General features: G+C 34.8%; 1 protein-coding gene across 4 annotated transcripts in view; it reads left to right on the top strand.

The window, feature by feature from the left end:
• ADK (adenosine kinase) overlaps window positions 1–27,694 on the top strand; it is a 692,586-nt gene that overhangs the window by 85,705 nt on the left and 579,187 nt on the right. For all 4 annotated transcript variants that reach the window (XM_051982068.1, XM_051982067.1, XM_051982064.1 and 1 more), the window contains exon 3: window positions 8,613–8,666. In XM_051982068.1, the coding sequence (XP_051838028.1) occupies window positions 8,613–8,666 (54 nt within the window). The remainder of the gene's footprint in view (window positions 1–8,612; window positions 8,667–27,694) is intronic.

Genomic DNA, 27,694 nt, shown 5'->3' with positions numbered 1-27,694 from the left:
TGAAAGAATTTACTTGTTTAATGAGGGTAGAAAGTTAGAAAAGCCTGAATTAAAAAAGCTTGGTTGTTGCCTAGAACTGGACAGGTTCCATAATGAAGAGCTTTGCTATGATTGCAGCAGGAGGTACTGAGTATGGATTATTTGCCTTCAGAATCCAAGGCAGTTTGATGTGGAGCATACTCTTTTGTTTCCACAAAATTGCCAGAACCAGTTTCTACTATGAAGAATAAAAATGAAGGGATTCCAGTGAGAGCCAAAGTCTTTGAAAAAACCCAAGCTGATTTGTAAGAGTTTGCATGATTTTTAAAGTTAGTTTAGATGCAGTGAAGTCATTTGGAGAGTTCCTGGAGGAGTCCAGGACATGCAAAAGTCAGTCATATTTTATTTTCTTGATTTTAGCATTATTTTGAGATTGCCTAATTATTTTTGTTAATTGCTTTGGCAATATTTCTGAGCTAGCCATTTCTTTTGTCAAAACCTCACTGTCAGAAGGTACCCAGTATGAACTGCAAGAGTTAAATTAACATGCACTTTGAAAATCCTCATTGGTGACCAGAAAGGGAATACTTCAAAGCAATGTTGATGAAAATAGCAATTGTTGAGTACAGGATAGTTAGTTGTTTGAATAGTTATTCTGAGTGGGTTGTTGCAGCAGTCTTTTGTATTTCCTCACCTAAGTTTTTGTTGATTGATTTTTGACTGGGAAAAGGAAACAAAAATGTGTGTTACCCTTGTATTACTTTGTCTTTTGTCTTTATTTTTCTCTGCCTAATAGCTGATCAAATACTGTGAACCACTATTGGCATTCCATCTTTTGCATAGTAATTGTGTAGTTTCACTTATTAATAGCATTTCTACCAAAGTTTATTCAGTAGAGGATTAAATATAGATTGTTTCTGTCAACATTCTACAATCAAGTTCAAAACACGTTTAAAACAATATAGTTCTGTAGGCCTTAGTTTTCTTTTTCTTTTTTTTTTTTTCTTCTTCAGATATTTTTTCTTCACTTTTTTCTTTTTTTCTTTTCTTTTTTTTTTTAAAATTTTATTTTATTTAATAATAACTTTATATTGACAGAATCCATGCCAGGGTAATTTTTTACAACATTATCCCTTGCACTCGCTTCTGTTTCGATTTTTCCCCTCCCTCCCTCTACCCCTTCCCCTAGATGGCAAGCAGTCCTATATATGTTAGATATGTTTAGGCCTTAGTTTTCAAAAAAGGAGAAGAAAAAGAGCTTTGATGATTTTTATATAGATATTTTCCTGCCATCTCTTGCTATAACTTGAGTTACTGGACGTGGTCACTAACACCATGAATCTCTGGCAGACACAAAAAGGGAAGTGAGATGAGGGGAAAAAGTGAAATCTTAAGTGGTGACCAAATAGAAGATGCCATAGAATGGCATCCAACTTTTGCTTGGGCTCTGTAGAACTCAACAAAAACTAATATAATACTGGTTTAAATCCCAAGAAAAAATATTTAAATTCTCTCCCACTGCCACTTAATTAATTGAGCTAGGATGAGTGGAAAGCATTGTGGGGATGAGGAGTACATTTTTTAACTATAGATTTTAAGAAGATTTTGTTACTTTTATGTGACTCAGGTTTTTCAATAGCTATTTGTTACTGATCCAGTGGTTAATGAATAATGTAGATCATAGAGTAGCTAAATTATATTGGAAATATTTGTTACCAAATAAGATATATGGATACTTTGGTTACACTGCCAAAGAGCTTTTGGGAGTAGACTTGTGTTGTTGAGGCAAAAGATGCCAGGACCTGCTAAAGGAAAACCCACAATAGCTTTTCCACTTATCCCAGCACTGTTCCACTAGTTAAACATTGGTGACTGCCTATATTCAATAAGAATAATCAGAAATTGTATCTCTAGGAAAGCTAATTGAAGTTAGAGTATATTTAGTGCATTCTATACTAAGCCTGAAATTAAATGATTTTTAGCGGTGGTATAATTTTGTTATATTGGGTTTATTTGTTTAGAAGTCATGGCCATAGTTCATCTAATGGTCTAGGGAAAGTGAAATGCATTTTTTTCCTGGAAATGAATTGCTTAATTACATGATGTGAATGGCATCATTTACCATACATTCTCCCTAATAAGATCATTTCAGTCAGAGGCAGGCAGATAATTTCCTGAGTAGAAGCTGATGCTGTTCCGTTATACTTCTAGAATGAGTTATTTTAAAGTATAAACTTTGCTTTTTAATTTCCTTTTCCTTTTTCCCTCCCCTTTTTGATACAGAAACTGGAAAATATGCCAACTCATTAGATGCTTTAAATCTTGGGCTCTTTAATTCTGGAGTCATGGAATGAATCTAAGAAAGGAAAAAGAATATAGAGAGAGGAGGACTGAGATATGAGGAAAATTTGATTTTTTTAATACCATTTAAGTGTGTTTTGACACTGATTGGAAAACATTTTTAAAGAGGACTGGCAAAATTAAAAATGAACTGGTGAGATGAAGGGAAAGGAAAACCACCATCAAACCACCAAAGACTCATAGACTTTGTAGAGAAAAAATATGGTAACTGAAAGACTGTTAACACTTAGAGGGCATGACAGTAATATGACTGTTTTTAAAAACAGAAACTTTGATTTCATATAATTGTTTTCACTTCTCTAGCTAAGTGAATGAGTAGCCATTGATAAAAGTAGACTTTTTGTTAACCTCTGCTGTCTTATTTGTTGAAGAAGTTGGTGATGTGTTTTAACGAGAGAAAAAGAATATTATGGTAAGAACCATCCTTGAAAGACCTTGGATCATATCTCTATATTATATCTCTCTATATATATTATATATATATATTATATAATATAGTCCCTTAACTTCTCAGTGCCCCAAAGCAATAATCTTAGACATTAATATACAGATGAGTTAATAATCAGATGTTAATTGTGTTTCTGAATGAAGTTCATATATATATATATATATATATATACATATATATATATAAATTGAATTGATCAGTTAATATTTTATATGACTGCAATCATTGAATATGATTTCAGAAAAACCAAGATTTCAGGTGACCTAAAGGTCAGTATACTTTTCCATGATGGATTTAAGTAGACAGTAATAACATCTTATTAATGGTTTTTTGCATACTAAAAACAATGGGAAAAACATTATCAAAGACAGGAATCACTGCAGTAGAATGTAATCTAGTCATATATAAAGTGTATTTTCACTAACATTTTTAAATATTCCCAGCAGTTGACTAAAGAGTGCTTCGAGGAAATCCTCAAGCAGTTGTTGAACCAGAAATGGAGCTTAGGCTATGTTCAGAAGGTTTATCTTCAGCCAGTGGGGAGTTACCCTGCATAGTTACAGTAGTATACAGAATCCCTAAAGGAACACAAAACACAGTCATATACAGTGTCCTTTTTCCTTTCTTACTTTCCAAAGGTTGACTTTCTGGGAATACTTTTGAGAAATCTCTGTAATATAATCCATATCCTTTCTGAACCATGAAAATTTATCTAAATTTGAGTTTCTGTAAGCAACAGACTATACAATAAATAGTACCTGGTCTATTTCTACTGACATTAGGGTTTATATTTTTACTTAAATCCCTCATTACAGATTACAACATTATTTCCATGATGATGGCAGAATTAAATGGTTCACTTTTGAATAAGTTGGCACTGCCTTTTTTTTTTTTAACCATATTGCTGATTTATTTTTTGGTGCTAGCTATGTGAAGGATAAGACAGAGCCCAAATCTTATACTAGTATGTTAAGAGGAAGCATAGGGAGACTTCCAGTATATGCAGGAGTTCTTTGGAGTATTTTCATAAAAACATGAATAAGAATTACACTGGATGAAAAGGAGTGGATGGGTTTTATTCTGAATTGATAGAGGTACATAGATGAGTAAAATGACAGGAAGGTGCTAGTGAGACTTCATTTCCTTAAAAAAAATAATAAATTGGGAACTTGAGAGCAGAAACAAATGAAGCAATCAACTTCTGTTGAAACAGCTAAAGGTTGAAGTCAAAAAAGATAAGTTATCTTTAGCAAACAAAAAGCAACTAGATTTTGTAAATATATTGGGGTAGAAAGGTCCATGATCTGTTTTTATTTTAAGATCATTGAAATGTGGGTGTTTTAGCTTTGTGCAGATCTTTGAATGGAATTTTTTTTTCCCTTTCCCATTTAATTTTTGTTTAATCATAAACATGATAATTGTTCTGTGAGATTCAAATAAAGAGTAATGGAAAGAGATAATTAGAATTGTTAGCAAATCCACATAGATTTTTCTATATTTCTTTTGTCAAGATGAGTCATTATTTTAATGGTTTATTACAAATCAGAGGACTTGAAAATCTTGGTGACACTTGTGATGTTAGTGTAGAAATTCAAACATTTAGCCATTTAATAGCCTTCATGAGAATGCACTTCCGATTTAAATAATACGAACAATTGTAAGACCAGAATTAATAAATTTACTAATTCCTCTCACTGAATTACAAGTGTATTTTTCAGATTGACTCCTAGCTGCCACTATGAAGAATAATGCTAATAATACTAATAAGTACACAAATTTTGTTCACTGATTTTTCAGCATTTAAGAGTAAGGCTAATATGGTGAAAAGAGTGCTGAAACTAGGATTCTAGTCTTGTCTCTAATATTAACTTTTGAAATCAAATGAGTTAATGTATACCTCTTGGTTTGCAAACTTTAAAGGTCAGCTGATATGATTAGTTTGGAGCAATCCTTAATTATTGAAGGATTGTTCTTTTAAATGAGTATGTTCTTTCCATGAGAATTCTAAACGTTTAAACCCTGAAATGAGTTGTACTATACTTAATTTTTTATCTCATATTACTTTAATTATCTTGCATTGCATTAGATGTCAGAAAACTTTACATATGTTAACTCATTAATATTACATGTTAATTTGGATTCTTTCATTCTATCAGAATTTGTTTAAGTCTTAAAATCTGTCCCAACCCTTCTTGTTTTTTCATTAGTGGTATACTTTATGCATTCATATAATAGTTGTTGATAAAGATATGAAAGTAAGTACTTGGTTTGATAGTTGTTATCTTCTCTTAGCTTTTTTTTTTTTTTTTTTTTTTTTTTTTTTTTTTTTTTAATAAAAAACACAGATTCACATTAATTCTCTGACATTCACATGTCAGAGTTAGCCAGCATTTATTAAGCAGCTATTATGTGCTAGACACACAGTAGGGAAACAAAGACAAAGATGAAATAGTTTCTTCTCACCTTAAATGTTCTTTTTGTAGAATGTAAGTTCCTAAGAGGAAGACATGGTTGCATTTTTGTCCATCCCTATCTAATTTCTTGCACATTGCCATGTGACTGGCTGATTTTTAGTGACTTATTGAGTACAAAGCTTCATCTGTTATAATGCATTCATGGTATGCATTCATTCCTGGTTACCTCTTCCCTGGACTGGTTAGCTCCTCATAAAAACCTAGGTAGTCACTAGGTACTTGGAAATCACAGAAAACACAGCAGTCCTTATAAGCTTTCACAGGGCAAGGGGAAAGCCACAGAAAACTGCAGTTGTCATTATTTGGATCATAGTCATTATCTGGCTTGGTGTCCATGGTAGTCGGGAAATCCTGCAGTATTTTTGGCCCCATTGCTTTAGTGGAGCTATTGTTTAATTACTTCAATCTGCACAATCTTATATAATCTTTCCTTCAGCAAGTTTTATGGCTTGGTCTGTTCTTCCCACCCCCATAATTCATTACCATTTAGGTATTTATTCATGCCCTCACAGGATTATAGAATGTAGATTATGAAATATCTTGGCAGTCATCATTCCAACTTCACATTTTGCAGATGAGAAAACTGAGATTGGGAGAGATGAAGTGGCTTTATCAAGACCCAGTGGGGATAGTGTAACAGATGGTTAGTACCAAGTCCCAAGCTCTTATATAGTTTATACTTTTGGATTGGGCATATTGGATTTATGTTCAGTTGAATTGATCTTTCATTTTTATGTACCTCATAAAAGAATGTTTTAATTTGGTGGTATTTTTGTATTTATAGCAATTGATGTTTGATATTACAAATTTTGGTCCCTCTCTATTACCTCTGAATTGTACATATGTGGTGCTTTCCCCTGTCTTTGAGCCTTTACACAACCAACCTCTTTCCTATACTCTTCCTCCTCATTATGCCTACACCTTAGAATTCTGCCTTTCCTTCATAGTTCAAGTACTATCTTCTACCTGATACCTCCATTGCTAGTCCCTGTCTTCCTCCATCTTCCCTTCCCACCAGTCATTTGCATATGTTTTAAAAGAGAGAGACAGAAAGAGAGACAGAGAGAGGAAGGATAGTGAATTCACAGTTGAGAAAACTCCTTCCACTAATGCAGGGTGTTATCTTTTCTGCAATTTATAGTCTTAGTTGCCTAGAGCACTGACAGCTTATTTTACATGCCCAGAGTCAAAAAGGTTTGCCCAGCTTCAGCATCAGCTTTCTCAGCTCTGCACCATGTTACCTCATATTTTTATGTACACATATTTATACCTACAAATACATGTATATATGTTTCCCCAGGAATCAAGAACTACTTTCATTTTTAGCTTCATATCACCAGTGTCTTAACACTATACCCAGCACACTTGCTTGACGAATGATCAGTATGATTAGGATTTTAAAAAGAGAACCTCTTACTAGCTTAAAAAAAAATTAAATTTATTCATCTTTACTTACACCCACACACCCATACCCACATGCATCCTAGTAAAGAATAAACAAAGATCAGTTCTCTTAGGCCTGGAGTGAATTCTGCATGCATCCAAGAGTAAGAGCCATTTCTTTTGTAGTTAAGTGATCCAAGAAAATGAACAGGGGAAATACAAGCTGTGTCTGTTATAGGTATGGGAGAAGTATTCCAAATCAATAATAAAAAGAAATGGAAAGGGGCAGCTAGGTAGATAGAGCATCAGCCCTGAAGTCAGGAGGACCTGAATTCAAATCTGGCCTCAGACACTTAACATTTCCTTCCTCTGTGACCCTGGACAAATCACTTGACCCCCAATTGCCTCAATAAAGAGAGGGAGGGAGCTAGAAATTAAACAATTATAAAATGTCACGTCACTCCTTGATGAAGAGAGGAAATGGTAAAAGTTAGAAGGACTTTGGGAAGATAGATACACTTTTGTACTCTGATTCTGACTGTGACTTGGTTCATTAGTTCTGGAAAACAAGTCAGAATTTTAACTCCAATATTATTAATTTTTTTTTTTTAATCTCACTACTGGGCTTGTATCTCAAGAAAACATTCCTATAGGCGGCCTGTTGGTTAGATGCTTGCCCTGAAATCAAGAAAACTTGAGTTCAAATTTGACCTTAGATATGTAATAATTGTGTGGCCTTGGGCAAGTCACTTACTTACTATTTGTTCCATTTCCTTATCTGTAAAACCTGAACCCTAATAGTACCTCCCTTACAGAGTTGTTATGAGGGTCAGATCTCAGTTACTACTTGTAATGTGCTTGGCATATAACAGGCATTTTATAAATCCAAACAGTTCTTACCCCCCCCCCCCCCCCAAAAAAAAAAAAAAAAAGCTGTATTTTTTGCAATTAGAAAATAAAATAAAATAAAAATATATGGAAATTATTTTCCAGGAGTATGAGTAAATAGGATCAGAGGAGGGAATCATTATATAGCCTTCTTTTTTTGCTGAGGCAATTGGGGTTAAGTGACTTGCCTAGGGTCATACATCTAGGAAATGTTAAATGTCTGATGTCAGAATTGAACTCAGGTCCTCCTGACTTCAAGGCTGGTGCTTTATCAACTACACTACCTAGCTAGCTGCCCCTCATTATAGCCTTTTAAAGGAAGTGGCAATTGGTCTAAGCTTCGAAAGAAACAGATTTCTAAGAATTGCAGGCAAAGAGAGGTTATGTTATAGATCTGATGATCAAGCTATATAGAAGCCTGAAGATGGGGACATATTAGGCCTTTAATCGATGTAATAGGTAAGACTAACTGACTAGATTCATAATATCATATATGAAGAACTGTGAGTAAAAGCCATTTTGGCTGTCTCTGAAGAGAGATATTAGGTAAGAGTCTGTATTAGAGTCTTAAAAATTTTTTTTTTCCATTTTTCAACCCCAACAGCTTTTTGAAATAGTTGAAATTGTTTCAGCTCTGGGCTATGTTAACTTTGATTTTTGTTGTAATCAGTTGGTGGCCTAAGTGTTGTATAGAGCTGCTTCTGAAATGGCTTCCTCATCAGTAACAGCTCTTTGTTTCATGTGGATTAAAGATAATCAATTTTGGGGGGCATCATTTGGAGTTCATAATATCTAGCATCTGCCTTAGTCTCTTCTGGTATAAATATAGTCAGGAAGACTTCTGTATGCCCTTGTTGTACCAGTGGAAGAGATCAGATGAGAGTGTGTTCCAGAAATCTTGTTAAATAAGGGACAAAAATATGACAAAATATTTGGTTTATAGGACAATTGACTTGTCTAGGTCCTATGGTGAGATTTGTAGAATCTTAAGTTTTATCTTTATTCAGACTTACTGGCTGGTCTGTTAAATATATTTGTGCATTTTTATGACTAACATTTTTTTTTTATGTCTGCTACAGGTATGGTCTGAAACCCAATGACCAGATTTTGGCAGAGGAGAAGCACAAAGAACTGTAAGTATATGATAGAATGTTATTATACTTGATATTTTGTACTTGTCTATAATTAATATCTTAACATTTAATTATACATATTGTGATCAGCATTGTAGATTTAATTCTTTTGGAAATGACTTTAGGTCATTTACTGAAAACATTTAATTTAACCCTGAATTGGAAATAATTGCTCTCATTGGTACATTGAAAAATAGCTTTGGAATGTGGTTATATATAATAATTCAGAGTAACAATGTGAATTGTCATATTCATTTAATTTCCTTTTTCTAGATAAAATGGAAAAAAATTGTCATTTTAAAAAATAATGATCTTTTTGAATGACTATATTGTTTTACCCCACTCCTGAAGGAGTATCGCCTTATTTACAATTGATTTGCTAGTTTATGGAATTGATGAACTTGAGAGTCAATGTTGCATAGTGGATGGAGAGGTATTATTGGAGTCAAGAAGATTTCTGATCACAGTAGGGCTTTGACATCTACTGTGACTGACTAGAGTAAGATTCCTCACAGCTGGAACCACAACAAATAGAATGGGGTCACAGAAAGACCTGAGTTTAAATTTAGCTTCATACATTTATTAGCTATAGTAGATTTAACTTTTGTCTGCCTCAGCTTCCTCATCTATAAAATGGAAATAATAATATTCTACCTCCTGGGGTTATGTGAGGATCATATTAGCAAATATTATAAAGCACTTTGCAAACTTTAACGCTCTATATCAATGATTTAGTTATTAAAATTATTACCCTTTTAGTGGCCAAGCAACTCTCTTAAAGATTATTAAGTTGAAGAGCATGTACAGGTTTATACTGGTAGAGGGGGTTCTTCACTAAGAATTCTGTTTACTGATAAAATTACTAGTCCTATTAAAATCATACCAAAAATCATAATATCAGAACTTTAGCACTAGAATGGGACCTTAGAGGCCATTGTGTCCAATTTCATAATTTTTACATATGGGAAAACTAAGAACAGAGAGTTGAAAAGATTTGTCTAGAGTAATAGAGTTGATGATGCTTTGGTGGGATTTGAGTTCATGTGCCCTGTACATTACATGCTAATAATGATCTGTTGTTGTTATTGTTGTTGTTGTTTTTAAGAATCATGATTAAAAGTTTTAAAGCAAGTAATTTATATCAATACATTTTTTAAAAGATTACTTACATTTAACTTTTATTGAAGGCAATCATTGATCATGTTCTGAAATCTCTCTATGACAGTTTTAAAGTTATTTGCTGATATTTAAAAGAAAGTTTCAGCTGTTGTGACCTGAAGTTATAAAATGATAGAATGAGCTGCTTGTACTAGCTGATATTCAAAAGCCCATATAGTTGCTTAAAATGGGAATCAAATTAGTTTATCTCAGAGGTGTTGCAGCCGTCTTTTAATTTTTTTAATTTTTTAAAATTTATTTTATATTATTTTATTTTTTACATTGTGTGTGTAATTTATTATTTTATCACCAAGCTGAGATGGGAGCATATGTCTGTAGACTTCTAATATGATAATGAAGATAGATTTTTTGGTAATTTTCTATAGCAAATCTTTTTTTTTCTCTATTATTATTATAGCTTTTTATTGACAAAACATATGCATGGGTGATTTTTTAACACTGACCTTTGCAAACAATTCTGCTCCAACTTTTTTCCTTCTTCCCTCCACCTTCTCTCCTAGATGGCAGGCAGTCCCATACATGTTAGACATGTTAAAGTATATGTTAAATACAATACAAGAATAAATATTTATGCAGTTATCTTGTTGCACAAGAAAAATTGGATTTAGAAAGAAGGTAAAAATAATCTGGGAAGAAAAACAAAAATGCAGCAAACAACAGAAAGAGTGCAAATGCTATGTTTTGGTTCATACTCATTTCTCAGTGTTCTTAGGCTGGGTTTAGCTAGTTCTGTTCATTACTGATTAATTGGAACTGATTTGGATCCTCTCATTGAACTGTCTTTTAAGAGCTCATGGCATATAAGCCCTTTGATCTCAGAGATAAAATGAATGAGGCAGGAGACTCAGAGTGTGAAAAGAGCTCCAGTTTATTATGTGTGATCAGCACGTGAACAGTAGACAAGCCCCAATCACCATTCAAGAAACAGCTCATGGGCATTGCATATGCATGGTATCTACCAATGGGAGGAGAGCCAATCTAGCAATTCAGCACCTTGCTCATGAACGAGAGGCCTTGTTCAGGCATCTCTCTTAACGTAGCCATTGGCTGTAATCCTCATCTTACACTCGTTCCCATGATCACAAATTAGTATTCCTTGCTTAACAAGGGCATTTCTGTAATGGGACAGAAAACTTACTGTGCATCAAAGGACGAGGTGGCCTCGGTACTCTTCTCAGCAGAATCCCATACCCTTGCATAGAGGACCCTTCCAAATTGGTTTTTTGCTTTTTGCTGTCCTAACCCTTGTATTGAGAGGGAAACATGCAAGAATAAATATATTTCAAGAACTCCCTAAAAAGCAGAATTGGCCAAATAGAAAAATATTGTACAAAAATTCATTGAAGAAAAGAACTGTCTAAAAAATAGAATTGGCCAAATGGAAAAGGTAGTACAAAAGCTCACTGAAGAAAATATGTCTTAAAAATTAGAATTGGGCAAGTAAAAGCTAATGACTCCATGAGACAACAATAAACTTTAAAATAAAATCAAAAGAATAAATAGAAGAAAATGTGAAATGTCTCATTAGGAAAATAACTAACATGGGAAATAAATCCAGGAGAAATAATTTAGGAATTTTTGGACTACTCAAAAGCCTTGATCAAAAAGTCTTGACATCATCTTTCAAGAAATTATTAAGGAAAACTGCTCAGCTATCCCAGAACCAGAGGATAAAATAGAAATTTAAAGAATCCATTGATCTCTTTCTTGAAAGAAATTCCAAAATGAAAACTTCCAGGAATATTACAGCCACCAGAGCTCCCAGGTCAAGGAGAAACCATTCAAATATTATGAAGTCATAGTCAGAATAACACAAGATTTAGTAAGTTCTATATTAAAGGATCATAGGACTTGGAATATCATATACTAGAGTGCAAAGGAACTAAGATTACAACCAAGAAAATGGAGTGCAGTTCTTTGGGGATGGGGGAGGGGGAAGCAATATTTAATGAAATGGAGGACTTTCAAACTTTCCTGATGAAAAGATCAGAGTTGAATAGAAAATTTGACTTTCAAAAACAAGATTTAAAAAAAACTAAAACTTGTTTACATTTCTACAGGTGATATTTGTAACTCCTAAGAACTTTAACATTATCAGGGCAGTTAGAAGGAGTATACACAGAGTACTAGTGTGAGTTGACTAAAATGTATATCAACAAGGCTGTGCAGCATAATAAACTGGAGCTCTTTTCACACCCTATGAGTCTCCTGCCTCACTCATCTTGCCTCTGAGATCAAAGATCATATGCCATGAAAAAAATAAAATTAAAGGGTGAGGAAGAAAGATAACTATGATGGAAAAAAGAGCAATACAATGGGAAAAGGTGGAATGGGATAAATTATCCCAAATAAAAGATGTGCAAAAGCGCTTTTGCAGTGTAGTAGAACATGTTAGGGGGACATGGACAGTATTTACTCTTATCAAAATTGGTTCAAAGTGGGAATAACACACTTAGTTGGGTATTAACCTATAGGGAAATAGGAGCAGAAAGAGAACTGGTGGAAGAGAGGATTGATTGAAGGAAACATTAGTCAGAAGTAAAATACTTTGGAGGAGAGGAACAGGGTGAAAGGACAGAGAAGTCAAAATGGGAAAAAATAGAGTGGAGGGAAATACATAGTAATTATGAATGAAAAAAAATTTATGGAGGTTTCTCTGATAAAGGCTTTATTTCCCAAAATATATAGAGAAATGAGTCAAATTTGTAAGAATACAAGGCATTTCCCAAATGATAAATGCTCATGAGATATGAATAGGCAATTTTCTTCTCCCCTCCACCCAAAAAACCCTTTATTTTTTGTTGGGGCAATTGGGTCTAATTGATTTGCCAAGGTCACATAGCTAGGAAGTATTAAGTGTCTAAGACAAGATCTGAACTCGGGTCTTCTGGTCTTCCTGTCTTCGGAACTGGTGCTCTATCCACTGTGCCACATAGCCGCCCCTGAATGGTAATTTTCAGATGAAGAAATCAAAGCTATGTGGACTCATAAAATAATGTTCTAAATCACTATTGAGAGTCAAATTTTAAAACCCTGAAGTATCATCTCATCTTTACACCTTGGCTAATTTGATAGAAAAGGACTCTGACACATTAGAAGGTGACGTGTGAAAATTGGCTCACTAAACACTGCTAATGATTGTTGTTGTTGTTTGTCCTTCATTATCAGAGAGGACCATAACGGACAAGTGAGTTAGATTTAAATGTGAGAGGGCTGAAGTTGTAAACGGCTATGACCATTCTGGAAAATAATTTGGAACTTGATGCAAAGATCTATAAAATCAAACAGTACTACTGCTAGGTCTGTATTTTAAAAAAGAAAACAAAAAGGGAAAAGGACCTATTGTACAAAAATATTTGTAGCAATTCTTTTTTGTGACAGTAAAGAATTGCTTAGGGCAGGGGTCCTCAAACTTTTTAAATAGGAGGCCAGTTCACTATCCCTCAAACTGTTGGAGGGCTGGACTATAGTAAAAACAAAAGCTTTGTTTTGTGGGCCTTTAAATAAAGAAACTTCATAGCCCTGGGTAAGGGGGATAAACGTCCTCAGTTTCTGTATCTGGCCTGCAGGCCCGTAGTTTGAGGACCCCTGGCTTAGGGGATGTTCATCAATTAGAGAAGAGCTGAACAAGTTGTATATAACTTTGGAATACTGTAATACTGTTGTGCTGATAGAACTAATGAGCAGGAAGCTTTTAGAGAAACGTGGAGGTGTTTACGTGAACTGATACAAAGTGAGGTGAGTAGAACCTGAACAGTATACATAGTAACAGCAAGATTTTATGATGATTAACTGTGAAAGACTTCACTATTCTAAGCAATACAAAGATTCAAGACAATTCTAAAGGACTTATGATCAAAAATACTATCTACTTCCAGAGAAAAAACTGTGATGGAGTTTGATTGCAGAAGCATATTAAAAAAACCCACCAAATCCTACAAATGTATTTCCTTTGTGGGGTGTATTTTTTTGTTTGTTTTGCAAGGGGTTGGGGACATATTTGTGTTTTCTTTCACAGAATGAATTATGTGAAAATAGGTTTTCATGGCTACATGTTATAACATCAAATTGTTTGCCTTCTCAATGAGGGGGAAGAGGAAGAAAAGACATTGGAATTCAAAAATTAAAAAAAAATGTTAAAAATTATATTTACATGAAATTGGAAAAAATATTTAAAAAAATTTTTTTAAAGTGTTGATTATTTCTCTCTCTTTCTCTCTGTTTCTCTCTTTATTCCCCATCTTTTCTGATGTGCTTTCTTTTTACCAAGATGGACAAAGAAAATGTTTATATGTGATAGAGGTGATCTTTTATGCCTTTGTACATAGATTTTTAGAAGTGGACATACCTCATAAGGTTATTTACTTTTAGAATAGGCCAAGTTTAAACAAGATCTATCTCACTTTAATAATTTCAGAAAGTAAATTTCACACCCTTACTTGGGAGCTTATTATAATGTTCTACTCACTTAAAAATTTTTTTTTTGCAGATATTATTTAAATTTGTTCTTTAGGTGGAAAATAACCCTTTTTTATGGGACATTTTTTCAGTTACTTAAAGGCTATTATTATTGAGTTGGTCAGTTTGCCGTCTCCTGTCTTAATGATTCTAATTTTGTTTTTCCTTTCTTGTAGCTCTTAGTTTTCAATTTTGCTATTTCCCAAAATGACTCATGCATTTGATTGTTATGTTGAAAAAACTCCAATTAAATATAATCCTGTATTTAGCTCTTTTCATGAGTGTCATTTTATTGATATGGGTAATCCTTCCAATAGTAAATAGAAATCCATCATGCCTTATCGTGTATGGGACTTCTAATTACTCATAACTCATCCACAGTGGATTTCTCTGGAATACCAGGGCTCTTTCAACTCTTGATATTGCCTGGATACTAACATGCATGAAGATTGTATACCAGTTACTCTTAATTTTTTGTTATATATCTATATGTAGCTAGTCATAGACCATTCAATAAAGAATTAACCAATTTAGGGTTATTTAATGATTCTAAATACTATCTTAGTTTTTATACCTTCTAGTCCATTTTGTATTTTTAGGGTCCTACACTGATTTCTCATTGTTGTGTGAGATTTCGATCTCTCTTGATCCATAGATTTTTATCATGCCTATGCCCATTCTTTAGTAAATTCTGCTGTGTCTTTCAAATTTAGTATTGGTCTATCTTCTTCACTTCACCTTTGTTCTGAGTCACCATGTACACTACAAACCTTTGTATTTGATCTTATTGCATATTCTTATTACTTTATTGTTATTATTAAACCCAGAGTTGGAAGGAGCCTCAGAGACTTCAGTCTAATTTTTTAATTTTACAGATGAAGAAACTGAGGCCCGAGGAAATTAGATCATTTTGTCCAAGGTTATACAGAAGGCCTTAATGGTCAGCATTTGAACTGAGGTCCTTTTTTTTTCCTGAGCTAATGCTTTCAAGTTATAATTATTATTACACTGTAGGCTTAGCAAAGTTTTTGGTGTTCTGTTGGATTTCATATGTGTAATTATCAAATCAACAAATATAGACTATCTACTCAGGTACACTGCTGAGGAGGCACTGGGGATTTAAAAAATGAAATAGCCTTTGTAAGGCTTACATTTTAATATCCGAGACAACAAATACATATGTCAACACAGATCACATAAATATAAAGTAAATATATATACACACATACACATACATACATTATATATTCTAAATAGTTAAAGCAAGATAGTTTGGGAGAAAGCAATGAGGGGATCATAGTAAAGATGGTGTACTTTTTAGATAGACTTTGCTAAACTTCACATTGTTCTCACTTTTTAAATATGTCATTCTCTTGGTCTCATCTTGCTAGATATACCTTTATGAGCTTGGACAGTTGTTTCAGTTTCTTTATTTGTAAAATGAGGGGTTTATAGTAGGTGATTTTCATGCCCTTGGACTAGGATACAAAACTAGCTGAACATTTTTATGTATCTTTCTCTGTGTTATAATTCTTTTGGAGTACTCTCATTTCTTTCCTACTTCTCTAATGTACTTTTTAAAATCCTTTTTAAACTCTTCTGGAAATTCTTTTTGGGTCTGAGACTGAATTACATTTTTTCTTGGAGGTTTCACATGTACTTATCTTCACACTCTTGTCCCTTTCTAAGTTTTATATGACTTGATCTTCCTTATCACCATAGTAATGTTTTATAGTCAAGCTCTTTTTTGTTTGTTTTGGGTTTTTGTTTTTGGTTTTTTCCTCATTCTCTTCCTCCCCCTCCCCCTCCCCCAGCTTTTTTTTTCCTACTTGGTGTTTTTATGTGAGAATTGCGCTCTGGTCCTGCACTGTTCCAAGCTTTTTGTATGTGGGCTCTGGGTCTTCCTGCTGCCTTTCACCCGGCTACAGGACATAACCCTGTGCTTTCTCTGGAGGGTAGGCTTTTCTTCTGGCTTATACTAGGGGAGGGGGGAGATAAGGCTTCCCTGTAGCCTCCCTTAAGTGTGGGGTTCAGTTGCTGGCCTGTTCCAGGAATGGGTTCTTTGCCAGGTTACTATGATAAGAGTTTTTCTAGTGATTGGCTCTGGAGGAGGGATCTTGTTGCTGGTCACCCCAGGGGTAGTACCCTGCTGCTGGGTTGTTATGAAAATGGGCCTCTCTGCTAGCAGGTCTTGAAGGAGTAATTTTGTGATGGATGTGAATGAATGAAAAGTGGAGTCTGCTGTTAGGTTACTATGGCAACGGTATCCCTGCTAGTAGGTCCCAGGGCCTGCTGTTGGCTTGGGCTTCAGTACTGTTCAGCAATGGGGTCAAAGCCTCATTGGTGACTAATGCTGGAAGTGGGCTTGCCAGGGTTAGGTCTTTACTGTGTTATACAGACTGATCACTCACCTAGTTAGAGGGCTGTTAGTTTGTAGGAAGTGTGGCCACTGTAGAGACCTTGCTGGCAGGCTCCCTGCTGTGAGGCAGGTTGTGGCTGCTGCTGTTTTTGGACCTTGTTTCCCTTCACCCCAATGAAAAAGACCTTTTTCTCCTGGATTGGCTGGTAAACAGCTTCCCTACTTTTAAATCAATTCTGAGGCAGTTTTCTAGTTGTTTGAAGGGGAATTTGGGAGGACATAGTCTCTTAATCCTCTATGTAAATTTGATTTTCTTTTTTTTTAATTAATATTTTCTTTTTCTAATTATATGTAAAATAATTACTAACATTTTAGAAAGTTAGTTCTGAGTTTCAATTTTTTTCTCTTTTCTCCCCCGCTTTAAGAAAGTAAATAATTTTATATATAATACATGTGTAGTAATGCAAAACATTTTCATCTTAGCCCTGTTGCAAAAAAAAAAAAAATGCAGAAATTCCTCCCAAAAATTTTTTTTAAAAAAGGTATGTTTTGATATGCATTCAGACTCTTATCATTTCTTTAGCTGGATATAGATAACATTTTTCCTTCTGAATTCTTCATGATTGTCTCATACTGTTGCTTCAGTTGTGTCTGACTTTGTGATCCCATTTGGAGTTTTTTTTAGCAAAGTGAAGGTTTTTTGTTTTTTGTTTTTTGTTTTTTTTTTTTTTTTTGCCATTTCCTTCTTCAGCTTATTTTACAGATGAGGAAACTGAGGCAAACAGGGTGATTTGCCCAGGTCACACAGCTGGTAAGTGACTGAGGCTGAATTTGAACTCAGGAATAATATTCTTCCTGAGTCTGTGCCCCATGCTTTGTGTACTTTGTGTACTATGGCACCACCTATCACCTTAGATCAAAGCTTCTTGAACTATAGATGACCCCATATGGGATAGGGTAACTGTGGGGACTATGGAAAAAGTATGGCAAAGTAAAAGTTTTCTGAATGCTTTGTGTCTGAGGTTGCATAAAAATTTTTCAGGCAAAAAGGGGTTGTGAGTAGAAAAAATTTAAGAAACCCTGCCTTGTTTTGTGAAGAATAGTTAAGTCATTCACAGTAGACTGTCATACAATATTGCTGTTGCTGTGTGCAATGTTCTTCTAGTTCTGTCCACTTCACTTTGTATTAGTTCATGAAAGTTTTTCCAGGTTTTTCAAAAACAATCTTGGTCATCATTTTTTTTTCCATGTATAAGTATATCTTAAATACAATATATGTGTGCATATTTGTACAGTTCTCTTGTTGCACAAGAAAAAGCGGATTTAGAAAGGTAAAAATAACCTAGGAAGAAAAACAAAAATGTAAGCAGCCCACACTCATTTCCCAGTGTTTTTTCACTGGGTGTAGCTGCTTCTCTGTTCATCACTGATCAATTGGAACTGAATTGGATTCTCTTATTGCCGAAGAAAGCCACTTCCATCAGAAGTGATCCTTATATAGTATTGTTGTTGAAATGTATAATGATCTCCTGGTTCTGCTCATTTCATTCAGCATCAGTTTATGTAAGTCTTTCCAAGTCTCTTTGTACTCATCCTGCTGGTCATTTCTTACAGAACAGTAATGTTCCATAACATTCATATACCATAATTTACTCAGCCATTCTCTAGTTGATGAGTACCACTCAATTTCCAGTTTCTAGCCACTACGAAAAGGGCTGCCACAAACCTATTTCCATATTGATCCCTTTCCGTTCTTTAATATCTCTTTGGGATATAAGCCTAGAAGTAACACTACTGGATCAAAGGATATGCACAGTTTGATAACTTTTTGAGCATAGTTCCAAATTGCTCTCCAGAATGGTTGGATCCTTTCACAACTCCATCAACAATGCACCAGTGTCCCAGTTTTCCTATATCCCCTTCAACATTTGTCATTATCTTTTCTTGTCACATTAGCAAATCTGAGAAGTGTGTAATGGTATCTCAGAGTTGTCTTAATTTTGATTTCTTTGATCAATAATGATTTGGAACGCCTTTTCATATGAGTAGAAATAGTTTCAGTTTCATTATCTGAAAATTGTCTGTTCATATCCTTTGTTGGTCATCATTTCTTAAAACTTAATAATATTCCATTAAGGTTATATACCACAACTTGTTTAGCCATTCCTCAATTGGTGAATATTCTTCCCTCATTTTTCAGTTTTTTGCCACTAAAAAGAGCTGCTGTAAATATTTTTGTATAGATGGGTCCTTTTCCTTTTTTTTTTTTTTCCTTTATGATTTTTTTGGCTTATAAATCTAGTAGTGTATTGCTAGATCAAAGGACATGCACAATTTTATAGTCCCCTAGGCATAGTTCTGAATTTTTCTTTTTAAACCAGTTTACAACTCCACCATTAAGGCATTAATGTCCCTGTTTTTCTGCATTTTTTCCAATGTTTGTCCTCTTGTCATATTGGCCAATCTGATGGAGGTATGAGGAGGTCCCTTTGAATTGTTTTGAAGTATTTCTCTAACCAATATGACTTAGAACATTTTTTCATATGACTACGGATAACTTTAATTTCTTTTGAAAACTCTGTTAATATCCTTGGGCCATTTAACAACATGTACGTTGTAATAATGAACAGAAAGCAATTGTCCTGAGGGTAGGGCTTTTGGAAACTGCTATAAATATGTACACAATTTAAAAAAAATTCATTTCAACTGAATGTGGCATTTTTTACAGATTTTGTTATGTCATTACTTTCCTTATTCTGGCATCAGTTCAAAATTTGCTCAGCCCATATGACAGCTGAATTTCTTTCTTGTGACTTACTGCCCACATCCTGAAGAAAAGTTTTGGCAGGATATTTCAGAAGTAAAAGCAGAATATCCACTTTTCAGAGATGTCTGGTTTTAATTTTTAGCAAACATCTCAAAAAGAAAGTTTTGTAACGTTTCCTCATATGGATCTTTTCATTCAAATACTATGATTTAGATATTTCTGTACTCAGCTTATATCACAAGAAAGATCAGTAGAGACCTACTCTAGCTTTAGAAGCTATCAAAGAATGAACTATAAAAATGCTATATTAATTACAATTTATCAAATGAGATTATTTGCTAAAGAGAATAGTTATTTTACTCTGGTGATCATAATTATAGTTAACATTTAAATAGTGCCTACTGTGTGCAAAGCATTATGTTAAACATTTTACTGTTATCCCATTTGATTTTTGCAGCAACCTGGGTGGTAGGTGTGCTATTATTTTCCTCATTTTACAGATCAGGAAATTGAAGCAAATAAGTTAAATGACTAGCCTAGGATCACAGAGTTAGTATGTATCAGAGGTAGGATTTGAGCTTAAATCCTTTTTGATTCTAGGCCCACTTTCTATTTATTTTACCCTCTGATATTGTGTAAAGATAGTATTATGTTATTGTATAAATAAATAAGCAAATTGTCCCTGTCATGTTGGCCTAATGTTCTAAATCTTTATTTTTGTAATTTTAGTGTTGTGCATTCCTTTCAGAGATATAGACGTCAGTCTCCTTGCCTTCTTCTGTTGTGTGATTTTTATTGTAGTTTCTTCACATATTTTCCTTTAAGTATTCACACAGTGGGATGAAGGCAGTGATTTTATTCTCTTAAAACTTGCCATAGCACCTGGATACATGTTATTTACTATCCTTTATTGTTAACACTGTGATCAGCCTCCTTTTTTTTGGGGGGGGGGAGTCTTTGTAGCTTGTGATAGCCTCTTTGTTCCTCTCATCTCTCATCATTTCCCCTAAACCCTTCCCTGTTTTTTAAATTCCTAATAACATTGAGGGGACCTCTATCCTCTGGTTCTTGCTCTCTTCTCTCCTCCATGTTCAATCTATTTTTCTTCTGTAATGTCTCATGTGAACCCACTTCTTCCCCCAACACTATCTCTACTGTTGTCTAGACCCTCACCACTTCATGTATGCATTATTATCCTAGTTTACTAGTGGACCAGCCTGTCTAAAACCTCTCTTTACTCTCATCCATTCTCCACTGACCTGCCAAATATCTTGCTAAAGTACAGGCCTTTTCAAAAAGCTCCATCAGGATCAACTATGAAATCTTGTTTTTGGTTTTTAAAGGCCTTCATCACTTGGCCCCTTTTTACTTTTCTAGTCTTTCTCCACATATTCTACAAGAAAGGAGTGCGGACCTCCTTGCTGCTCCTTGCACAAAGTATCTCTCAACATGCGCACTTTTACTGGCCCTCCCTTGTCTGAAATTTTCTTCCTTCTCATCTCCACTTTTCCCATTTCTTGCCTTCCTTCAAGTTTTCGATAAGGTTTCACCTTCTGCAAGGAGTTTTTTCCAGTCCACTTTAATCTTAGTGCCTTCCCTCTGCAGAGATCTCCAGTTTATCCCGTATATACCTTATCGTAGTTGTTTGCATGTGCTGTGAGGTCCTGGAGAACAGAGACTGCTTTATTTTTTGTTGGGCCCATGGCAGGTGCTGACTTGATCATATGTGCCCTCTCTCAAAGACCATGTTCTTGGTACTTTGTAGCTTGATTATGTCCTCCATGCCTCATTCCAATTTTTTTTGGTTCCTTAGTATTCCATACTGGTAGATTCCCATTTTCATGGCTGAATATTGTTGGTAAAAGAGGGGAACTTTTTGCAGCAGTTTGTTGTTGAGGATTATTGAAAACATTGAACCATTTTCTAAATGGGATCTATCCAGATGCTCAAATATGGGCTTAGATATTTCTTGTAGATATTTTTTGGGGGGAGGGAGAATTCAGTTCAAATTTGTCAATATTAATTAGATATAGGTCAATACAATTAGATATAGATAATGAGCCACCATTCTGTTGCCTATTACTCTTTGGAAAATAGGCATTTTTAAACTGTTTATGCTGGAAGAACAATCACCTGTGTATTTCACTGAGGAAACATTCTACATTTCAATGCAATTAGTACAATGTCTTTTACCAAGAATAACGCTTGGAGAGCTTTGCCATCAATAGTGACTCATTCTTTCATTCAGACTTGTGCAGAATGTTAGGACTATAGAGTTAGACCTGGAAGAGGATCTTAGAAGCCATCTAGACCAAGCTTTTAGTTTTACAAATGATACAGAAATATGAAGCCCAGGAAGCTGACTTGCCCTCACATTACCTAGATCACATGACAGATACTGATAAACACCCTAGGTGGGCATATGTACTTTGTTCTGTAGTACATTGGAAGTCACTTATCAGAAAATCATGGAAGAGTTCTTTGATCTTACATTTGACTTTGCTGTGTATGAATGGGAGACTCTTCAGTTGAAGAAGAACTTCTAGGTTGTTTTTTGTTTCATTTCTAAATACTTTTTTAAAAAAAATCAATTAATTCTCAATAACAGTATAATCTTATATTCTCTACTTCTAGATCATTTATATGATTTTAAAGATAGTCCATTGAACTTCAAGGATAACTTCAGTGCATGTATGTATCATTCTCATAAAAATTTTGTAGAGATAACAAAATATGTAGGACAATTGGCCTCAATTACCTTTTCATTTTTATTTTTTTTAAAAAAGTCTATTTTTCATATTTTTCTTTTCCCACATTTCTTTTCCTTTTAAAAATTTCTGTGTCAAATTATTGAAAATAATGCGTCCTTGAATGTTTTAAAGTTGTGTTGTCGCTAGCATGGATTTATTTTGGTTTTATTTGGTCAGCTGGTAAAATACTTGATAACTGGCTCTCTGAACAAAAATGTACACATGACATACTTTTAAAATTTAATCCATATTATTAACGTCTTCTCTATCATGGGCCAGAACTCTGAACTTACAAGGTACTAAGTGGAATTGATGAGACAATGGGTATCTAGTTTAGCATGGTATTTAATAGTTCTCTAAGTTCAGTAGGATTGATTTAATCTTACAATAAATAATGGTTTCCTAGTGATATAATGATTGGTTTATACTTAATGTGGAGCATATAAGCAGGGACTGAGAGCCACAGGAGAGAAGCTCTCAGAGCCAAGGAGACAGAAATTCATTTCACCTTCAGTCAGGCTCCTGGTGGCTGGCCTGGCCTCCTGCACTTCTCCCACTAAGACCAAGGCCAGACTGAAAAGCTATCCAGAAAGGTGCCCAGCATCAGGCAAGGAGACAATAAAGACTTTTTGGACTTTAACACCTGGTTGTCCTTGTGGTGATTACTGAACTGAAAAGAAGGCTGCCCAGAGACCCCCAAGAAAACCAAAACAAGAACTTTACATTTCTCCATCAGTATGTAAGGTCTATACAATCAACAGAATAATAAATTAAATTCTAATCCATAAAGTTGGCAGATTTCCAAGGTAGAAATGACCATGCTGAAAATTTAACAACCAGCTCTAGCATACATCATGTTAAATATCATTGTTTATGCCTTACTTGTATTTTTGAATATTAAGGTAGTCTTGTACAAATATGTTTTCATTGTTGCTAATGAATTAATTTTACAGCAAGCATCTAATAAACATTTATCATATATCAGTCACTAACCTTGAGAGACAAATACAAAGATAGTTCCTTGTCTCAAGGAGATAAAATCAAGGAGAGACAGTAAAGATGTAGATAAATATATACAGAAGAAATACAAAATGAATGCAAGGCAGTCCAATATTGGCTAGGTACAGATATGCATAGAGACCTAGAGCACCAGGCCTAGAGTCAAAAGATTCATCTGCATGAATTCAAATCCACCCCAAGACATGTTAGCTATGTGACCCTGGGCAAGTAACTTCACCCTGTTTGCCGCAGTTTCCTCATCTGTAAAATGAGCTGGAAAAGATAATGGGAAATCACTCTAATATCTATTGCTAAGAGAACCTCAAATGGGGTTACAAAGTTGGATGTTAATGAAAACTACAAACTATAACAACAGAAATTCATTTTTTAGGGTCATTACATGAGATCATCTAATCCAATTCTGACTCTGTAGTCTTAAGTCCTTCTCACTATTCTTGACGGATGCTATTTATGGAGCAAAATGGAGAAAAGAACAGTTAATCTCCGTTTGGTAAGGAGTGAGACCCTATATTGACATGTAAAATTGAGGACTAGATCATTACTTTAACCTCTGATTGAACTATCAATGATTTGCCTTCACAAATTCAGGACATTGTGATGTGATTAATGCTCCATCTATAACCAGTTATGATTTTTGGAGTGTTCACCAAAGCCATTTCTTTTCAATTCTATTCTTGAAAAATATCATGATAAATAGGTTTGAGTTTTGAATACACCATAGCTTCTTTGATTTCATAGGATACAGAGTGGAAAGGGATCTTAATTTAATATTATCAAAGAAATTGGGACTTTTCCATTTTATAGTTGGTAGGAAAGCAGGTATTTGAACCCAGATCCTTTTATCTCAAATGTTCTCTTTTCACATGTGGTCTTTCATTTTTCATTATAGCCTTGCTATGCTCTCTATTTGCATTTTCATGCTAGTCATCATATAAAAAGTATGTTAATTTAGTGTGGAAGGTTTTATCAAATTTTTATAGATTTTATATATTTTAGGTTTGGGCACAAGAAGTTCAGAGACTTCATGATGAGCTATTTCAGGTGCTCCTAGCAAGCACTGTATAGAGAGGGCAAAATGGACTTAACATTTTTATTTCTTATTTGGGGCCACACAATGAAATGTTTTCTTTCTTTTTTTTTTCTTTTCTTTTTTTTTTTTTTTTTTTGCAAATTTAAGGAAAATCAACTAGTGTCCTTCAGTGAAAATATACTGTTTTTTCTTCTGACTTTATTGATAGCAAGAATGTCAGGACAGGTTGCTTTGCTCACCCTGCACTGGGTCAATTATTGCTCAGACTCTTGATGTTACCAGTATTCATCATTATATGAATGTTTATAGATCTGTAATTTTGTATACTCTGCTGCTGCTGCTGTTGCTATTGCAGAATGGAGGGGTGGAATCCTTTGGGATTGTATGCCATTTTAAAAATATCTTAGTTTCTTATGTAGCTTTATGTTTGCAATAATTCACCATCTGGTAGATATCCTTGTGGTGACAGGTATCCACACAGTTGTTCATTGAGAGGCATTCTGGTATATTAGATGGAGTGCTAGATTTATGCTGAGTCACAGTATCATTATTACTATTGTTGTTGTAATTTTTAAGCTAATCCTCAGATGACAAATACTGCAGTAAGTCTCTTGCTTGGTTTTAAAGAGGCACTCACTTTTGTAATTGGCTGCTTCCTGCTGATAATGACATTGCTTTAATTATCATGGTGTCCTTGCTTGTATCAAATATTAAATCCATTTTCATTAGGAAAAAAGGTATTCAGTCCTTCACATCTGATGATTCTGTTTCCCCATAACCTTAGTCACTCACAAAGTCACAGGCCAACTTGTTTTTCCTATATCTGTGGGTGGATGAATATGGAACAAAACAGGAAAACTTTGGTCAGTAATGTCTGATGATTTGGCCAGAGTTCTGTTTCTCCAAACACAAACATCTTTCTTTAAATTCCTGTTTTTCTTTCTTTTTTTTTCAAATCTATATATGCTATAAGACAGGGTTTTTTTGGACATTTTTTTTTTTTAATAGGAAAAGCTTAGGAATTAAAAAACATTTTTTCCCTCTGTTTTCTCTTTGGATCCTGTTGTTCTTATCTCCATTTTATAGATGAGGTCACTGCCACTCAGAGCTGAATTGACAATTTATGCAGTCGACAAGTATGTTAAGCAGAATCTGAAATGCTGCTTTCCCAGCCCCCTCTATATTATATTTTGCTGCTTAAATTCATACAAAGTATGTCACTATGCTTGGGGTATTTTCAAGTAGTGAACTGAATGTTCACGTTTTATCTGCTAGCATTAGTCAATCTAAATTTAATAGATGAGAGGGTGCAATTTAGAAGATCTGGTTTCAAATCCTGCCCCTGTACTTTCATGGGAATGTTACTTAATTGTGGGTTCAGCTGAATTGTGAAGTTCAAATGAGATAAGAATGTACCTAAAGTATTTTACAAACTTTGCTGCTTTACAAAGTTTTGCAACAGGCCAAATGTCAATTATTATGATTAGTGAAATGAACAAATATTTTAAAATTTATTTTTTTATGTTTGAGGCAGAATTTGAATCCTGAGTGAGCACTCTCTAATTTAAAATTTTTAAGATTTGGCCAGGTAGGTAATTGAAAGGACACTGGATTTGGAGTCAAAGCTTTTCACTGTACTATTAGTCTGAGACCTTTAGCAAGTCATCTTTGGGATCTGAGTTTCTTCAACTATACATAAGAGAGTAAGACTAGAATCTTGTTACTAGATGTTACTGATATTTTTCAGTGATATGTACCTGCACTTGTCAAAAACAATTCCTTAATATTCTTTTCTCCTGCCTGGCCGTACACCCCAAGCTAAAAGGATTGCTGGCTGTTCCCTAAATTCAGTCTTTGTACAGGCCTTTCTTCTGAAGGACCTAAAACACATTCCCTCCTTAGAATCGTTTAAGTTCTATTTTGCCCAGGTGCTACCTCCTTTTTTCCTCTGATTGTCAGTTCTCTCTCCCTTCTGCTAGACTTACTGATATATATTCTACAAGGCTAAAAATGATTTTTTTGTGTGACCTTGGAAGTAGATTATTTCTTTTGTCTGTGGATCACCCTTCTAAGTTCAGTGAAGTTCATCACTAGCAAGTTGGCAACTCGGGGATAAATTCTTTGGTCACAGTGATTCAGTAACTAGAGAAAAATACAAAATGTCCCTTAGTATTATATAAGTTCTTTTCACAGTTCTATTGGAATGATTGAAAGCACCAAGAATTAGGATTTGTAGTCCATTTTTATAAACATTAGACAAGCTGAGTCAGCAAATGTTAGTCAGATACTTCCCATGTCCCAGGTCCATGCTTCCCAGAAGTATGGGAATATATATTTCTAGTGCTTAGGAACAACGCTTTTTGGGAGAAGATTGTGATGACCACGCTAGCACCCCAGGAAACCCCAGAATCAGCCGGAGTCAGGAGAAACAAAAGTCCTTAGTCTTTCTTCTTGGTCTTAAGATGCAGGATGAACAGGATGGAAGCAGAATCTCCATAACTGCCTTCTCCCTGGTCTACCACCAAAATGTGACTCTGGCCAGTCTTACTCCACCCCCTAGTCCCTCCTACAATCCTCTCTATACACCAATCATTGAGCCAGCATAGGATAGTGGGAAGGACCATTTTCCAAGCATATGCCCAAAGAGTATTGTCCAATCAGTAGTTAGCCTCAAGTGCTCAGCAGTCCTGACCTCAGTGCTCAGTGAAACTCAATAGTTTCAGCCCTCTACATCTCCCACTTTCTTTTGTTTTAGAACACAGATAGTCATGCCATCCCTGACTTCTCAGGAAAGGAGGTGAAAACACCAAAAAGGAGGTGATCACATTTCCCCTGACTTCTCAGGAAGGGAGGTAAAAGCACTAAAAAGGAGATGATCATGGCCTCCCCCACAGAAGATAGTACATATAAGTGAGGCGGGGAAGGTAGAAAGGACTAGAGAAAGTATCTGCTGGGTCCTTTGGAGAAAGCAGTCTGGTAAGCAGGAGTGCCACCCAGAATGGAAGGAAGTGGTGAACACAACTGACCTTTTGAGTGTTTAGAATAGTGATTCTGGGGACCATTTAGAAGAAAAGCCAAAGAAATGGAGTGATCTTGGGAAGGCTTGTAGAGGGTGGAGTATAAAACAGCTCAAAAGGGAATGAAAAGCCAAACATTAACGTGATTATCTTACCGGTCTTGGGTCAAAATGTCAGAATTTCACATTTGAAAGGGATAGGAAGCCTTTCAGTTTAACAGAGAAGAAATCCCCATATTTATTCTTTCCATCAGTTTCTACTTGAAGACTTTAAGTGAAGAACACAACTACTTGATTGACTTTTAATTTGTTACCAGAGCTCTGTGATTTATCTGCTCTTTTCTTGCCTTTGTATAGGCTATCCCTTCCTAAAATGTTCTTTCTCTTCATTCTAGGGGCCACTTAATAGAAACCATTCCTTACTTCCTTGTGTTTTCTTTGTTGTGCTG

Source organism: Antechinus flavipes, chromosome 2 (genome assembly GCF_016432865.1).
Source record: "Antechinus flavipes isolate AdamAnt ecotype Samford, QLD, Australia chromosome 2, AdamAnt_v2, whole genome shotgun sequence".
NCBI lineage: Eukaryota > Metazoa > Chordata > Mammalia > Dasyuromorphia > Dasyuridae > Antechinus > Antechinus flavipes.
The sequence above is the reverse complement of the archived record's forward strand: the minus strand, read 5'-3'. Positions and strand labels throughout refer to the sequence as shown.